The sequence below is a fragment of the Osmerus eperlanus genome, chromosome 21 (genome assembly GCF_963692335.1).
Source record: "Osmerus eperlanus chromosome 21, fOsmEpe2.1, whole genome shotgun sequence".
Taxonomy (NCBI): Eukaryota; Metazoa; Chordata; class Actinopteri; order Osmeriformes; family Osmeridae; genus Osmerus; species Osmerus eperlanus.
This window is the reverse complement of record NC_085038.1, coordinates 8,484,426-8,502,494: the sequence shown is the minus strand read 5'-3', so window position 1 is coordinate 8,502,494 and position 18,069 is coordinate 8,484,426. Positions and strand designations below refer to the sequence as shown.

General features: G+C 53.6%; 1 protein-coding gene across 1 annotated transcript; it reads right to left on the bottom strand.

Annotated features, from left to right (window-relative positions):
• Window positions 1-7,730: 7,730 nt before the first annotated feature.
• On the bottom strand, window positions 7,731-18,069 carry LOC134007638 (male-specific lethal 3 homolog). Its single transcript, XM_062447229.1, has 13 exons — window positions 17,843-18,069; window positions 17,043-17,125; window positions 16,855-16,950; window positions 16,579-16,679; window positions 16,238-16,338; window positions 15,965-16,084; window positions 15,653-15,813; window positions 15,375-15,533; window positions 14,977-15,266; window positions 14,559-14,668; window positions 14,272-14,371; window positions 13,920-14,004; window positions 7,731-8,870 (listed from the first exon to the last, which is right to left on the bottom strand). The coding sequence occupies exons 1-13, from the start codon at window positions 17,939-17,941 to the stop codon at window positions 8,771-8,773; spliced, it is 1,605 nt and encodes a 534-aa protein (XP_062303213.1). The 5' UTR covers window positions 17,942-18,069; the 3' UTR covers window positions 7,731-8,770.

The following is an 18,069-nucleotide window of genomic DNA, read 5'->3' as shown; positions in this document are numbered from 1 at the left end:
CTTTAGGATTGCCTCATGTCCAAACAAGAACAGCAACAATATGATCGAGATACAACGTGTCTGTTCTACAGAGTCAATGGAACACACAGAGGTGCCATGCACATCATACAGTTTAGATCTCAGACCACTGGCCAGAAAGGCAGTCCCCGGACAAAGAGCGCTACAGCTATCCATGCTGTCATGTGTGCCTGTGGATCAGTGTACTCACTGGATGACAGTGAAGACCCCCAGTTCATCATCGCACTCGTCCATCCCTTCCGACGGACACTACAGCCCGCCAGAGGCTCTGAGTGTGGGGAAAGAGCTCCTGTCCCTCTCCCTGAGTATCCCCACTGATCCACTTCCCTTGCCTCTCTTTCAGACCCAAAAAAAAAAAAAAAATGAAACTCGTTTTTGTGTGTGTGTGTGTGCTTGCCTCCCTATTGCATCTCAGCTCAGTGCCAAATGTTCCAGCTTAGCACTCGGCGCTCTGCACTGCTGGTGATGGGTTTAGCTGGGGCATCTGGGCTAGCCGGGATAAACCGTTCACACTCACTCACACACACACACACACACACACAGTGTCATGCTGTGCAAGTTAGGGGCCAGTGCCCTTGGGGAGACTGTGAGAGTGCGTCCCCCATCCTGAATAATGACACAAGATCATCACATTCCAGGCCAGTGCTTAAAGAGAGCGAGCGAGAGAGATAGAGAGAAAGAGAGGGAGATAAAAGGGGAGAGAATATGATAATATATAAAATGAGGAGGAGAGGGAAATGAGATCTTGGGTGTGTTGGGAGTGGGATGGAGGGGTTGACACAAGAACAATACACACACACAACCCCAGGGAGGGTGGTCAATGGATAAACAGACGTGAGCCAACACCAGAGATGCCATGCTGACAGTGAGAGGACACAACCAGAGGTAGACATCGACAGCTTGTCTCATGGCCACACTATTAGGCCAGTCCTCTGTGTGTGATAAAAAACACTGGCACCTGCCAATTCCAATATGGATTCAGCATGCGTGTGTACATGGGTGTGATCGCGTTAATGGCATGATTGCCCCCAAGGATATCGAGGTCAACAGTATCGGTTAACTTAAACATGAATCATGTGGTCACATGACTGCTGCTTCCAGTTCCCAGCAGTTTACTGGATCACCTCTAGCTGGTCTGGAGGGCAGATCATGATTAACCGTGCTTGTTCTGTACTTTGCTTGGCTGTGCTCGAATGCCTGGCTGGAGAAGGGGTGCATAGAATGACTGAACACAGCAGTTTTAATCCCAGTGGGATTAGCAGGGTGGCTTGGGTATTGGCCACTGTACCCATGTGTAACCTACACAATCGCAAGGTCACCCGTGTGTCCCTCCCCTGTCACCCCGCCCCATGTTGGCTGTCAGTAAGGTGCAATGTCCCGTGATCTAGGGGCAGCAAGTTCTTTTCAATCGCAGGCACCCAACCCAATTGTGGATGTGGCGACGCCATACATTGATCCCGTGTGCAATCTTTCAATCCGTGCTGTCAACGTGGACACGCAATCGAAGTGACACGCGAAGGGAAGGTGTACAAACTGGGCTGCAGATAATTGGCCTGGTTCTTTGAGTACTACTCACTGTGCATCGATTCTTTACAAAGGAGAGCTTCTCACCCGCTAGAGCTTTGAACCTTGAATGAAAACATCTCTCGCTTTAAGGCAGCTCAGAACAATTTCCTGCTCCACGTGGGGGAGGGGGGGGGCTGTTTACTAGGAAAAACAAAACGAAGAGTCTTGTAAGTAAAAGCTATTTATGATTCATCCACTTATTATTACCATGAGCCCACTTTACGTAATGTGGCTTGGTCTGGGAAAGCAGCCATCCGCGATTTCACAGGTTTGGCCTATATCCTAGTTAATGACAACCTATGTCTCCAGTCAATCAACCAGCCAGAGTTTTAAAGGCCTTTCTTGGAAGCAGTTGGATGAGAGACAATCACAGGAAAACTCACCAGAGTTTTGAGTGATATCGGTGTACTTACCCACTACGAGGGCATGGATAGATGCTGTGCATCTCCTTTTAAGCTGAGCTGTTATGAAATGCAAGGTTGGCTTCATCCAGTTCCATTCGAGTCTTTGACTACCCTGGCTTAATGTGTTGTTACTTGGCAGCCCCTAACCTGTTCCATCTCCTTATCTCCCTATTCTTGATCTGACATTCAGGTCTTATAACAACTACAGAGCAAAGATCTGGTCCCAGTGGTAAATGTGGATGAATGGCAATTTAAAATAACCACCTACTCTGTGCAACATTCCTGCTAGTTCTACCCACTAAGGCCGAGCTATTGGTATAAGATTCATGAAAGAGCTCATTTCACACTTCACCAAATCCTTCCACAGTGTCAAAGTTCTTCTTCGTACCTGTGGTAAATATGTTAAAGGGAAAGCGATTCCTTACTGTACATCATTCCTACTCTCATTTCCTGATAAATAGGAATTTCTTCCGGATGATAATGCAAGCGTGAGGGAATGTGGAGGGTAAGCTGACGGTGTACCTCCTTCATGAGATCCAGTTTTAGTTAGACCCCCCCACAGATCCTTCATGGCAGTGTTTACTGGTGTCACTGGACTCAATGTTTACCAATACTTTCAATCAGGCTGTTGTACACTTCTAGCTTGATGTGACATTGGCCCAAGCCCCTAGAATCGCTGAGGCAGAGAACCAGAGCGGTTCTATTAAACACATACTGTAGATGCGTGCATGTTTGTCTTCGTTTGAGAATGTCTTAATAAATGTTTTAATTCATGATTCTGTGTGTGTGTGTATGTGTGTGTGTGTGTGCATTTGGTTGCTGAGGACAGCAGGCTTGTTAAATTAATGCTCACAGAAGGTACTGTGCCACATGACAGACTGGGGACAATCAGACTCCATAAACAATGGGGACAGCAACTCCAAAAGTCATAGGTCATCCATCTTCAAAGGTTAATGACTGTTTACTGATCTTCACCTGTTCTATTGATGATACTTGTGAATATATCAACATATTTGTGCTCATAACATACACAGACAGCGTGAGAAATGCCCTTTCTCATCCTAAACGTAGTTTACAGCTTGCATGGCTGTAAACAACACGAGCACACTCCCTGTTCACTGTTCACTTATGAAGATGAGACACACTTAAAGGAACATTCGCAGCGATAGTGGGAGGCAAAAAGAGAGGAGGGATGCTTACCTCATGAGTGACTCAGTGTACCATCCTGCAGACCGAGTGCCCAGATCCCTATGCCCGCCGTCACAAGGACACAATCGGACAACATCCAAAGCAAAATGACTCAGCGAGGAGGTCAAAGGAAGAAGTACGCCACTATCACGAAAACACCGGAGGGCAACCAAATCCGGTTAAAGGAATGCAGGGTAGAACTCAAATCGCTGGGGGCAGGGGCTGAAGCGGGGGTGGGGTGGGGGGGGGGGTTAGGATGGTGGTGGTGGTAGGGGGGGGGGGGATCTCGGGTGTTAGCGGTGTGAGACGGCGAGGACGGGCGGCGAGGCGGTCTCCATCGACACATCTGGAGAGCGCTTCACCTGGATGATCCCTGCCAGCAGGCAAACTCCAGATGGCCCAATCAGATTTAAGCTTTCCTGACCAACATAACCTCTTTAGACTTTAAATACAGCGCAAAGAACATTAACTGTTTCCCTCCACTTGGTTTCAGATAACAAGTCATCTTTATCTCTTTGAAAACTGCTCGGTCACATCATCCGTTTCAGTTCGACAACATGTACAAAGCGAGCTGATTAAACAAGGGTGAGTGCGTGCGCGCGGGTTTGAATGCGTGTGAATGAATGGGACTGGGACGGAATGAGAGAGGATAGGGAGAGCATACAAGAGAGATGAACAGGCTCAGCAATTGAAAGAAATGGAGCAGAGCATGTTTTTGTGTGTATGTGAGAGAGAGACCGAGAGGGAGAGAGAGAAGGAGAGAGAGAGAGAGAGAGAGAGAGAGAGAGAGAGAGAGAGAGAGAGAGAGAGAGAGAGAGAGAGAGAGAGAGAGAGAGAGAGAGAGCGAGAGAGAGAGAGAGAAAGAGAGAGAGAGAGAGAGAGAGAGAGAGAGAGAGAGAGAGAGAGAGAGAGAGAGAGAGAGAGCGAGAGAGAGCGAGGAAGAAAGAGAAAGATCCATTAAGCAACATTGAGAAACAGTTACACTAAGAAAAGGGTTAGGCTGACAGTAAGCTTAGCGAAAGTGTGTTGAACGTCGTAACATCCCTGCAATGAGGGGAGACTTTTAAGAGGATAAAATAGATCAATGACTGAATCGATCCTTGTGGATCCACTCTTAAAAAGACTACAGCCTCCTGTCTATTATCAACCCCATAACAAGATTTTGTTTGAATCCATACATCAACCGCTGTCACACATTAGACACCCATGGCTTAAATCAACGTGCCAGTCAAAAGGTGGTGAATGCAGAGGGTGAAAAAGATAAAAATACACCAGAGCTAACAGCTCACATGAAGGCTGTGCTCAAAGCCTGGTCAGATCTGCATAGTAAAAACAGCAACATACGCTCTGAGTCATGACACAGTACAACATTACACATCTACTTTGTCCCATCCACCCTCGGAGGGATCATTCACGTTTACATTACGGATGATCTAATGAACAGCAGTGCCCTGTGACTCGAAAACACCCTCCCGACATCATCCCAGCCTCGGCCGTCCTGCCTGTAAACAAGCAGGAGCTCCCTCGGGCTCCTATAAGCCTGTGATGAATACAGCGAGCGTGAGGTGATGTATGGGATGTCTAAACCCCAGCGACGCGTGGCTGCCCCCCCTCCCCCTCCCCACCAACGCCTCCATTAATGGTGATCACTGACTCCAGATCTGCAACCAGACAAGATGAGACCGAGACGGTATGAATAAACATTTGCTCAGGGGGGGGACCAGCTTCAAGCATAGCATCAAGTGATGGATTCCAGTCATTCTCCCATTTTCCTAGATCCTGTTCCGTTATTGATTTTCCCTGCTTCTCTCCTTCTCGCCCAGAGTTAAGATAATGGTCTGCTTTCACATGAAAGGTGAGCTTCCAACAAAACTAGATTAGATAGAGGTCTCTTCGACTGTATGCCTGAAAAGCTTTTATGCGTTAATATATCCATCCATAAAGCCTATTTTCAAAGGCCCAAACCTTATAACAGTTTTACACCTATAGAATTATTATCGACTACATCTTTGGAGATATTGAACGTCGCGTAGTAAAGCTCACCAGATGCCATTAACACAGCAGCCAGGATGAAATCCAAATCCCATGGTTTGTTTTGTTTGCCCGACACCGCAGGGACACACTGTCTGACCCCTGTGTTGATTCACCCACAGACCACCCCCCCACCCCCCCCTGCAGAGACAGACACTCAGGGGACCTGACAGACTGCACACTCGATCCCCCCCCCCCCCCTCCCCCCCGCCGACACCACAGTCTTCTGTGTGTGTGTCCCGCTGTGCGGTAAGAGCTTTGGTGGTCGGCAGTAGCGTTTAAAGCCCACTGGGGATTTGGAAGCGATACCCTGGGAGAGGGCTGATCTGAGCCTTGCGGATCAAGAGGGTCCTGCAGTGGCTGTTCTATCTGGATGGAGTCAAGCAAGGTGCACTGGAGGAAGGCTTTATTTTTTTTTCTTCATTCGCAACCTCCCTTGACCCCGATAGGTCCCGGGCACAATCCTAAAGCTGAACATTTCAAGCTCAGCCAAGCTGCGGGTTGATTTCTGAATAGAATGTCTTCAAAGTCTGTCCTTACAAAAGAAGCCATGTGTACTTACTGTTCTTGTTCTGGCTCCTGCCATTCAATGTCCACAGCTGACTCACTCCCGCTGGAGAGAAGGGACGTCTCTTCTACATGCTGGTCTCGTCTCAGCGAGGGATTCTTCCCAGCGGTGGGTGATGACGATGGGACTCGGGACAGGCGAGGTGAGCCAAGATCTATCCTGCCGGGTTTAACCGCAGAGAAGGCGCCGCTGCGGTTTGTCCCCACGCTGTCCGTCCTTCGTCCACACTCATCCATGACGCCCAAACGACTGGGTCGTGAGGGGAAGAGGACGGGGAGATAAAGAGAGATACCGGAAGAGGTTACAGGGGTTAGGTGCGAGGAAGATATATACCGCCTCAGGTGATATCCCACCCCCTTTCGGCGAATCGAATCTAGTGTAAGTGGATATAGAGAGGGTGGGACGGAAATCGATTTACTGCGGCTGGGAGATGCCTGAACTCAAAGCTCTGTTGGCCATACGATAGCATCGGACCGCAGCACGGAGCTCGGGTTCCAGTTCTAAGTGCTTCATCATGGTGGTTCCATCCCATCCAAATGGCATTAGTGCACACCACTAAACCCATTTAGTCCGGTTATGAGAACAGAAGTGAACCTCCTTGGAGCTGAGAGCCTAGTTTTTTTTACTATGGAGGTCTTCACAAAGCAGACAGCTTCAGCACGGCATTTAGAGAACTGTAGGTAATGCTCATTGTAAGGTGCACTACTCAGACTAATAGACTTCAGACAAATAGAAGTGTATGACTGAACTCTCTCCGGAGAAGGTGCGGCAAAGCCATTTGAAACACCCTTGAGGAGATGAACAATAATCATTTACAGGTGAAATTCCTGGATATAACTACATCTATATGTAAGGTTATCATGGACTGGATTTAACATGACAAATACATCTCCATGTGAAGTCGATTTTGGTATTTTGATCCAAATATGTTCACCTCATCTGTCTGCAGGGGCTTCGATAGGTGTCAGCAGGGTGTCTGGTTGCAGATCAAGGGATCAGTACCACACGACTTGAGGGTTCAGTTTAAGGACAGTGTGGGATTTACATGCTATATACGATATTGGTGAATTATCTGGGTACTCCTGAAAACATCATCAGAATCAGAATGGGATTTATTCGCCATGAAAGTTTGCACAGACAAGGAATTTGCTTTGGCAGGAAGGTGCATACAATAAACATATAGGGACCTAAAATTTAAATATGTGGACTATCTATACTAAGGGTACATAAACTAGCAGTACTAGTCAGAGTCAGGTGGCTGAGCAGGTGAGAGAATCGGGCTAGTAATCCGAAGGTTGCCAGTTCGATTCCCGGTCATGCCAACTGACGCTGTGTCCTTGGGCAAGACACTTCACCCTACTTGCCGGGGGAATGTCCCTGTACTTACTGTAAGTCGCTCTGGATAAGAGCGTCTGCTAAATGACTAAATGTAAATGTAATGTACTAAGTGGAATTAGAATTAAATAAAATATACAATAAAATAACATTTAGGAGAGATCATTTTGGAGAGACGCTCCATTGGCCTAGTTGAATTTCCAAAGGGCCTCTAATCAAATTCTGCTAAAACCAACTAGCAGACAAAAGTCGAGATGATCTTAAGTGTTTGTCTTCTCCCAGTTACCTTTTCCCCATCTTCAGAGAACAGAGTGTGCATATTAGGGCTCTCCAGTGTAAAGTGCTAACTGTGTGCGCTTACTCAGGGAGCAGCGATTGGCACTGCGTGTTGGCAGGACCTCTGGCACCCCATAAATCAACACGGTGGGCAGGGTCCAGCGAGAGGCAGGACTCGGGGACACTGTGTGCCCATAAAGGATTACACAACCCTCTGCAGAAGCCTGCATATTCCTCCCCATCTCATCCCCTTTACCCACCTTGTGGTCCAGTCTGTGCATCAGCTCATAGATAGTGGGTTAAGGGGACCAGCAAACTGTCATTCGAAATACATGAAATCAAACATAATCCAAAATCGATGTTTATTAAAATATTTATTTTTGGACCTTTTGGTACTGACAGGGCTACATGTGAAACCACAGCTGTGAGACAGGCCAACTCAAATGTGCCGAAATTCCAAAGCGCAGTTAATGAATAAGTCGACAAACAAACCCCTACGTGAACAAAATCGTTTTTACATTCATTGTCTGATAAACTAGCCAATCACAATTTGCTAATCAGGTCACAAGCTTACTGGCCTGTGCTTTCTACAATAGGTTTGACATCATGAAAAGAAGCATACAGTGATCACTGCTCCAAACTCCACAGTCCTACGTAAACAGTCCTTGGACTCGAAAAGACTTGCAGCGCTGCTAATGTAAAAACCCTTTTACAACCACCCAAGAGGATCACAAGCAGTCATTCCTCACGTCGAAGCATAGCATCAGAGAAGGGAGCTCTCAGAATCCCAAGAGTCATGTAAGCAACACTTTGAAACGGTCTCCCTCCCAACTGTTTAGTTAGGAACAGATGGACGGAGAGAGAGAGAGAGAGCGTCTCCCGAACGTCCCCTCGACAGACCCAGGACCCGGCGTGGTATACTGGTCGCGTCCAGGATCATCACATCTCGGGGGGGGGGGGGTCACCCGAGGTTCACCGGGGGAAAAGATGGTCATCCGAAGCTGGGACAACACTCTGGCTTCTTATTGGTGAAACCAGACGGGCCAAAACAGGCCAGACATGCAGCCCTGTTCAGCTCCAGGAAGGAGCAGGCCTGGGCCTGCTCTCCTAGGTCTGGCCTGGGCCCTGGGCCTGCTCTCCTAGGTCTGGCCTGGGCCCTGGGCCTGCTCTCCTAGGTCTGGCCTGGGCCCTGGGCCTGCTCTCCTAGGTCTGGCCTGGGCCCTGGGCCTGCTCTCCTAGGTCTGGCCTGGGCCCTGGGCCTAGGTCTCCCCGGAGGCTGTGAGGGAGCATGGGGCAGGGCGGAGACAGGGGGAAGCCTAGCTAGGAGGGGACAGGGCTGGGTGTCCTAGAAGAGAGCAGGGCAGGGCCATGCCGAGGCCCCCCTTCAGTAGACAGGTCGAGGGTGCTTCATGTTGTAGTGTGCCTCAGAGGCCGATACATAGGCAGACTCGGGGAAAAAGTCTTCGTGGAACTCGGCCAGAAACCTAGGGAAGAGAGCAGAAACAAGGGGTGAAGGAACCAACAGGGCTAATGCGTTTGATTTGGGAGACGATTTTTGATTTGTACGCGGCTGCACTAGGCCTAACCCGTAAAAGTACCCTCTCAGGTTGTCGGGTTGAATGTTTCAGGGAAGGGTTGAGGTCGTGACTTAGCATGTCCATTCCATGGATTCATCTAGAAGTCTGATGTACAGAACACATCAGCAAGGACAACGTAGGCCTGTGGGTGAGCCTGATGATCGAGTGTGTGTGGGGGGGGGGGGGGGCGGTGACCAAAGTCATCCAGGAAGTTCATCCAATAATGATTCCTCCCCCTCTCCCATCAATCCAGTTTCCTGGATGTCAGGGGCGAGTCCCTCATCACTCACAGTCCCTGTGTCCCTTGTCATGGACTTGTCAACTCGGTTCTGCAGGAAAACCCCCCCCTGCCCCCCCCCCCCTGCCCCCCTGCCCCCCCCCCTCCCCCCCAGGAACCTCTCCAGCCTGAAGCCTGTCCAGCGACTTGCCTTAAAAAACCCAACTCAGCAGAGCTGGAGAGGAAAATCTCCCTGTCTAATCATGGGGAAATAATCCGGAATGTTCTTAGTATCCGCTGCCTGGCCAAATCCCCTAAATCTTGCCATCTCATCTTAGCTCCACTGGCTTCCTAATCTGACTGCAAACAAATTATCCTCATCAAAGGAGAAATTAAGAGTGATTTAACAAGCAACAAATGATTCTCCGTCCTCGTTGGCTCTGGCGCCCAGACGTCCGGACGGACCACATCCGAGACCTGCGAGAAGAACGTGCCAGTGTCCGGCTCCGACCGGACCACGCGAACCTCGACCGTAAAACAACCGTCCTTCGTGAGTTCATTCCAATGACCCCGGAAATAAACGCTTGCACCTGCCGGGTGTGGGACCCGTGACAGAGAGCAGGGACTGGCTCCAACCAGAGGGGCGTACGGGACACCCCAGAGGAGAGGCCAGGAGAGGCTGATGAACACACCCGTGCAACAGCAGCCAGCGGTGGCTGGCCAGGGGTACTGCACATGTTTGATTAGAGGAGAAGAAATAAATCCCTTAGGTTCGGGGGCCAGCTGAAGATCGTTGGGCTGGATTTAAAGATTAGAGACAGAGGCTTGTGTAACGCCCACTCATCTTCTGCACTTTAATGTGGTCTCGCACTCCCTCTCTCCCCCTCGCTCCCTCCCTGCCACCCTCTCAGACACACACTAAATCAAACCTCGGGGACAAATAACGCCTCAAATCAGCCAATCTCCTCAACCTCACAACGAAGGAACGTGGTTGGCATGCGCTCGGCCAGACACTCCGCCCAGTCCTGCAGCCCCGCGGGTTTTACAATGTCGCTGTAAAAGAGACTGTAAAAGGGCCGAGCAGCTTACAGGCTCCGCAGACAAACACTGGGCCTATTGGTTGACTGTCTCACACACACACACACACACACTGCTGGCATACTAGTTAGGCTGTGCCTGCTTAATGATATTGAAAGCGCTGTGCTTACACCCCCAAGGTAATTTCCCCTCAGGGGTGACTCGTTAGGAAACGACGTGTGTGTGTGCGCGCACTGACAGCTCTGTTAACTGTATTGGCGAAAAGCACGTGTGCACGACTTCTCTGTGTGTGTGTGTGTGTAAGCAGATCGATGCCCACAACATACAGCTCGAGCCAGAGCGAGGCTATTCTGTCGCCCTCCCTGAAACCTGATGCGTCCCGGCGGTGGCAACTCACCCACTACTGATGAGCCCCCCGCCTCGTCATGCTAGGCTACAGCTAGCGGCACAGCCCGTCTCGGCTTGATGAGACACCCAGCACACTGTGTAGTTCAAGTGCTGACACAGGCTTTGTGTGCCGTGGACAAATAGCCTCGAGAGGATATAGCTACGGTGACCAAGAACTGCATAATGAAGCTACGGATGACTGGAATCTCAACGCAGCATGTTTCATATATTTCTTTTTTATATTGAATTTTCTGCTCCCCCAGACAAGCGCACCCCATCGTCTGAGAGGTCACCTCTGTGTCTGCTGTTCTGAATGAAAGATGAATCCAGAACACAGACAACTTGAGGTTCGGGGGGACAATCATGACAGCAAAGGTACGGCTAATTAGTCTGTGGAGATAAACCTTTTCGGTGAGTGGAGACAGTCCCTAAGGCTGGAGGAAATCGATTGGATGTTGGGCAAACACCAGCGGGGGTTGGTTTTGTTTGGAGGGGCGGGGAGTGGAGGGGTGGGGAGTGGAGGGGTGGCGTGGGGGGGTGGGGAGTGGAGGGGTGGGGGGGAGTGGGGGGGCGGGGGGGAGTGGGGGGGCGGGGAGTGGAGGGGTGGCGTGGTGGGGAGTGGAGGGGTGGGGAGTGGAGGGGTGGCGTGGGGGGGAGTGGAGGGGTGGGGAGTGGAGGGGTGGCGTGGTGGGGAGTGGAGGGGTGGGGTGGGGAGTGGAGGGGTGGCGTGGTGGGGAGTGGAGGGGTGGGGAGTGGAGGGGTGGGGAGTGGAGGGGTGGCGTGGTGGGGAGTGGAGGGGTGGGGAGTGGAGGGGTGGTGGGGAGTGGAGGGGTGGGGAGTGGAGGGGTGGCGTGGTGGGGAGTGGAGGGGTGGGGAGTGGAGGGGTGGCGTGGTGGGGAGTGGAGGGGTGGGGAGTGGAGGGGTGGGGAGTGGAGGGGTGGCGTGGGGGGGTGGGGAGTGGAGGGGTGGGGGGGAGTGGGGGGGCGGGGGGGAGTGGGGGGGCGGGGAGTGGAGGGGTGGCGTGGTGGGGAGTGGAGGGGTGGGGAGTGGAGGGGTGGCGTGGGGGGGAGTGGAGGGGTGGGGAGTGGAGGGGTGGCGTGGCGGGGAGTGGAGGGGTGGGGAGTGGAGGGGTGGCGTGGCGGGGAGTGGAGGGGTGGCGTGGCGGGGAGTGGAGGGGTGGGGGGGAGTGGGGGGGCGGGGGGGAGTGGGGGGGCGGGGAGTGGAGGGGTGGCGTGGTGGGGAGTGGAGGGGTGGGGAGTGGAGGGGTGGCGTGGGGGGGAGTGGAGGGGTGGGGAGTGGAGGGGTGGCGTGGTGGGGAGTGGAGGGGTGGGGTGGGGAGTGGAGGGGTGGCGTGGTGGGGAGTGGAGGGGTGGGGAGTGGAGGGGTGGGGAGTGGAGGGGTGGCGTGGTGGGGAGTGGAGGGGTGGGGAGTGGAGGGGTGGTGGGGAGTGGAGGGGTGGGGAGTGGAGGGGTGGCGTGGTGGGGAGTGGAGGGGTGGGGAGTGGAGGGGTGGCGTGGTGGGGAGTGGAGGGGTGGGGAGTGGAGGGGTGGGGAGTGGAGGGGTGGCGTGGGGGGGTGGGGAGTGGAGGGGTGGGGGGGAGTGGGGGGGCGGGGGGGAGTGGGGGGGCGGGGAGTGGAGGGGTGGCGTGGTGGGGAGTGGAGGGGTGGGGAGTGGAGGGGTGGCGTGGGGGGGAGTGGAGGGGTGGGGAGTGGAGGGGTGGCGTGGTGGGGAGTGGAGGGGTGGGGTGGGGAGTGGAGGGGTGGCGTGGTGGGGAGTGGAGGGGTGGGGAGTGGAGGGGTGGGGAGTGGAGGGGTGGCGTGGTGGGGAGTGGAGGGGTGGGGAGTGGAGGGGTGGTGGGGAGTGGAGGGGTGGGGAGTGGAGGGGTGGCGTGGTGGGGAGTGGAGGGGTGGGGAGTGGAGGGGTGGCGTGGTGGGGAGTGGAGGGGTGGGGAGTGGAGGGGTGGGGAGTGGAGGGGTGGCGTGGCGGGGAGTGGAGGGGTGGGGAGTGGAGGGGTGGCGTGGCGGGGAGTGGAGGGGTGGGGAGTGGAGGGGTGGCGTGGCGGGGAGTGGAGGGGTGGGGGGGAGTGGGGGGGCGGGGGGGAGTGGGGGGGCGGGGAGTGGAGGGGTGGCGTGGTGGGGAGTGGAGGGGTGGGGAGTGGAGGGGTGGCGTGGGGGGGAGTGGAGGGGTGGGGAGTGGAGGGGTGGCGTGGTGGGGAGTGGAGGGGTGGGGTGGGGAGTGGAGGGGTGGCGTGGTGGGGAGTGGAGGGGTGGGGAGTGGAGGGGTGGGGAGTGGAGGGGTGGGGAGTGGAGGGGTGGGGTGGGGAGTGGAGGGGTGGCGTGGTGGGGAGTGGAGGGGTGGGGAGTGGAGGGGTGGGGAGTGGAGGGGTGGTGGGGAGTGGAGGGGTGGGGAGTGGAGGGGTGGCGTGGTGGGGAGTGGAGGGGTGGGGAGTGGAGGGGTGGTGGGGAGTGGAGGGGTGGGGAGTGGAGGGGTGGCGTGGTGGGGAGTGGAGGGGTGGGGAGTGGAGGGGTGGTGGGGAGTGGAGGGGTGGGGAGTGGAGGGGTGGCGTGGTGGGGAGTGGAGGGGTGGGGAGTGGAGGGGTGGCGTGGTGGGGAGTGGAGGGGTGGGGAGTGGAGGGGTGGGGAGTGGAGGGGTGGCGTGGCGGGGAGTGGAGGGGTGGGGAGTGGAGGGGTGGCGTGGCGGGGAGTGGAGGGGTGGGGAGTGGAGGGGTGGCGTGGCGGGGAGTGGAGGGGTGGGGGGGAGTGGGGGGGCGGGGGGGAGTGGGGGGGCGGGGAGTGGAGGGGTGGCGTGGTGGGGAGTGGAGGGGTGGGGAGTGGAGGGGTGGCGTGGGGGGGAGTGGAGGGGTGGGGAGTGGAGGGGTGGCGTGGTGGGGAGTGGAGGGGTGGGGTGGGGAGTGGAGGGGTGGCGTGGTGGGGAGTGGAGGGGTGGGGAGTGGAGGGGTGGGGAGTGGAGGGGTGGCGTGGTGGGGAGTGGAGGGGTGGGGAGTGGAGGGGTGGTGGGGAGTGGAGGGGTGGGGAGTGGAGGGGTGGCGTGGTGGGGAGTGGAGGGGTGGGGAGTGGAGGGGTGGCGTGGTGGGGAGTGGAGGGGTGGGGAGTGGAGGGGTGGCGTGGTGGGGAGTGGAGGGGTGGGGAGTGGAGGGGTGGGGAGTGGAGGGGTGGCGTGGCGGGGAGTGGAGGGGTGGGGAGTGGAGGGGTGGCGTGGCGGGGAGTGGAGGGGTGGGGAGTGGAGGGGTGGCGTGGCGGGGAGTGGAGGGGTGGGGAGTGGAGGGGTGGGGAGTGGAGGGTGGAGGGGCGTACCTGAGGAAGAGCTCTAGGTGTTTGACCAGGGCCCGGAGGTTCTTCTCTGGGATGTGCATCTTCCCGAGGAGCTCTGGCAGCTTCACTGTCCAGAGGAGAGACAAGAGAGGAACTACTTAGTGCTGCTCCCCCCGGGCTGGCCTCGACACACAGCTCACAGACACAGTCTAAGAGGGCTGGCCTTTAGGGCGCAGGCACAAGCTACGGCGGAGCACTATAAAAGCAACTTTCTCAACACAGACTTTGCAGGACTTTTTCATTTCGATAGAACCAACGACTGTTTTGCGCCAGAATGTTCTGGGTGTCCAGGTGTGCTGGTGAGACGGGTGGGTGTGCGGCGGAGGACACCCACCGAAGAGGCGGAGGAGGTGCTGGGAGCCGTACAGGTAGGAGGGCGGAGGGGGCTGGTCACTCTGGGGGTAGTTGTCGGGGGTCAGCTTCCAGCTCAAGACCTGCACTCGGTCGCCACAGCAAGACGAGAGGCAGTCAAACACAGGGCCGACATTTTTGGAGGTCAGGTTCACTGTTGAGACTTCCCAGAGGGATACACGCCATACAGACGGAGGGTGCGACCACTGAAGGGGAGGGGGGCCCCTGTCACCCCGGGTCCCTAGCCGGCCAACCAGACGGGGTTCTCACCTCGTTGAGCTCGTTGTTCCTGCGGCTCTCCAGGCCAGAGAACACCCCGCTGCCCTCCTTACTGGGCGTCAGGGGCAGAGGAGATGATGAACCACTGTGGACCGGTGTTTCTGGAGAGAGGGTTGGGGGTTGACAGTTAGCTTCCGGAGATCGAGGTGCCATTGGAGGCTAGTCTGAAACAAATGTTCTACTCATGATGTGCCTAAAGCATTGAAAAGCTGCGAAAAGCAGACATCCTATGAAGTCCGGTGACTGTGGAATGACAAAAGGTGTAAGAGTGCCCTCTACTGGGCCGACAGGGTAAATACAAATACAAAGGGTGCACAAAGTAAAGCGATGCAGCTAACACATCAACGTCAACAGCTTATGTTGTGTGTGCGTGCGTGTGTGCACGTGCGCAAACCATTGCCCCTCTTACTCTTCTCCAGGTTGAGGAAGAACTTGGGCAGCTGGGCAGGCGTGTCCGCCAGGCGACGTTTGGGCTGGGGCGACGCGGTGGCACTGCCGCTGCCCCCCTCCGCCAGGCGGTCCCCGCCGGAGGTGTGGCGCGTGGAGCGCCGCAGGGACTGGGGGGCGTCCGAGTCGGGGCAGCGCCTGCGCTTGGGGGTGGTGGCGGTGGAGGCCTCGCTCAGGGCAGGCTGGCTGTCTGTGGACTGGGGGGTGGAGGGGTTGTGGCCCGTGGGGCTGGGGGTGCGTTCGCGGAGGGTCCTGACAGACGGAAAGGGGAGAGGGTGGGGTCCGGGAGAGTACATGGACGTTTCAGAGAACATTCTTTTCGGATAAATATGAGTTGGAAATATAACAAGTGTGTCTTACTTGCTGGAGCTGGTGGTGTTGTCTCGTATAGGGAGGAAGAACTTGGAGGAGCTGACTTTCTTAAACTGGGCATGCTCATTGGAGTAGAGGAGGATCATGGGAAGGGTGAAGTCGAAGGTGATCCGGAGTCCGTCCACCATCTCCTTGCATAGCTCCTCACTGTGGAAAAGAAACAAAAATGACATATAACTTTAGATGCAAAACGGCAACAAATTACCACTAAAAGTATCTGTACAGAGCCAATTACGGATTCTTCTACCTCAACCTTGAAGACTCACTTCTTTTCGGGAGGAACGTAGTGAGGACTGACGCTGGCCTGGGCGGAGCTCTGAGCATGCCGATACCTCTCATTGGCTGAGAAGGCAGCATTAATAGCAAAGTGCTTCACGTAGGATTCCAGAATGTTTACTATGTTCATCTGGCATGGGAGCTTCACTAACTGGGGAGAGAACATCAACTGATATTTAGACACGGAGGTGGCAAAGCTGTGTGTTTTTTTTTAATACGTTTTAGAATGGGAAGGGAAAAAAAGGGGAAATTGATGAACATGGTTTTGTGTTTTCTTCATGAGTACGGGCATTTTCCTGTACCTTCTTTCTCTTGTTGATGTAGTAGCTGTCATCCTCTAGCTTCTTCTTCAGAACTTCGGGGATGTCAATATTGATGGTTTTGTCCTCCCCCTCCCTCTTGGCGTGAGCCTCCTGTTCTTCCTTATAAGGAAACGCAAAACAGCATTCACAAAGACAGTCACCCCCTTGAGAATTTAAAATAAACAGGCTGGGAAGTAAATGAAAGGTAGAAACGTAGACAACGATGCAATCCCAGACCCCCCTTTGTGTGATACTATGGGTGCAACACCTCACCATCTTGTCTAAATCCTCGGAGGAGTCGCTTTCCTCGCTTTTTAAAGATTCAGGGTCCTCAGAATTGTCCTCGTCACTGTGGTCTGAAGATGAAATCAAACCTAATCGGGGAAAAAAATTGTTTACGATAATGACGGTTCATTATCTCGTTTTTCCCATTTGACCCTGATTCAGGATAAGTACTGGACGTGGTAGAATCCAGGTCCTGAGTCTGGTTGACTATCTTATGGTTAATATCCTCGACAGGTCAGGTGTCGTCTGGCAGGCTACTCCCGCCACAGAACATGACGTGTTATTCTGCCTGTGTTGCTTTTTTAAGTAAGAGTCAAGACCGTTCTCACATGTGTCCTCACAGTCTTCCTTCTCCTCTTCAGTAAGGGTTTTAAGAGCTGACTCAACACCAGGCAGACAGCGACGTCTCTTCCCCCATCCCTTTCTCCTCCTGATGACAAAAATAAGGCACTTGTGTCACCAAAATGGTTAACCGGACATCGACCGACATTGTGCTTGTCCGCTGGCCAACCAGTACAGGACTGGTTCTAGAGAATGCACAGCAAGTAACAAAGTGTAAACGTGGTGCAATTTCCATCGTTTCCACACGTTTGGTTGGGACTTACATGCGCGCCACAGCTTTGCGAGCCAGTTTCCTCTGTAATTTGCGGTTTTCGTCGGTGTCCCTGAGCACATGGTCCTCTGCAGCCCAGCGATCCCAACTGTAACAAAAACCACCACATAGGCCTATGTATCACATCTGTTTATTGACACGTAGCTATCCAATTATTACATTGCTCCATGCTGAATGTACCTTCGGTTCCAACCATTGAAGTGAATCAGGTACTCAGAGACTCTTTTACCACGCTCATCCTTACCAATTACAATATCAACAACCTGAAACGTATGATCAAAAACAGTCAGTCAGTAGGTCACATCCACCAACAAAATTAAAAGAAGAACATAAATGTTATAGGCTTCTAGTATACAAGTATGTTACTAGACAGATGAGATACAGATGGATGTCAATTGCAGTAGCTAGCTCTACGTACAGTAGCTCTAGTCTAGTTAGCTTTTCTAAACCAAGTAGCTAATTATGTTTATAGCTCGAGCTATATACGTTAGCGGTACAAGTTAGTAATATTGGGTCGTGGCCTGTAATCCACAAATGTATTGAAATCGTTTGCTAAACAATGTGTGTGTTTGGATACTCATGTTGCCAGTATTCTTTGTTGACGTTAGCCAGCTTAGCTTGCTACTGCTACTGTAGCTTGCTCTGATCAACTTCACGTTTCCTGTTCGTTGAAGCTGTTGTTGTTCTTAGCGCTAGTGGTAGTGATGAGCATAGTGCTTGATGACGGTCTGACTGGGCCAACAATTTGCCGTGGGGACACGCAAGTGGCCTACTGCATGCTCACCGAGAAGCTAGCTAGCTAGCTACTAAGCTAACGTATGCTAGCTATCGAATGAACAGATATTGGATACATTTCGCTTGCAATATTTTTTTTATTATTGCATGCAAAATTTATTTGGCTGTTGCTGAAAGACAACCACTGCAAACTGCACACGAGCCATTCCAAAAAGTCAGGCTAGCTAGAGACAATCTCTACTTACTTTTGCATCATACAGTACTTTGGCCTTCGTTGGATCAGGTTCGAAACACAAGACCTTTTCTCCTTTGTGGAATTTAAATTTCATTCCCCGCGAGTTCATTTGTTCGTCATGGCGAGGAGGAGAGGAGGTATCTGGACCCCCACTCCTTAACCCCTTCGTTACTGGGCTGTATCCCACGGGGTCTTCGGAAAACTATGGAAACAGGATAGCAACCTTACTAACGAAAA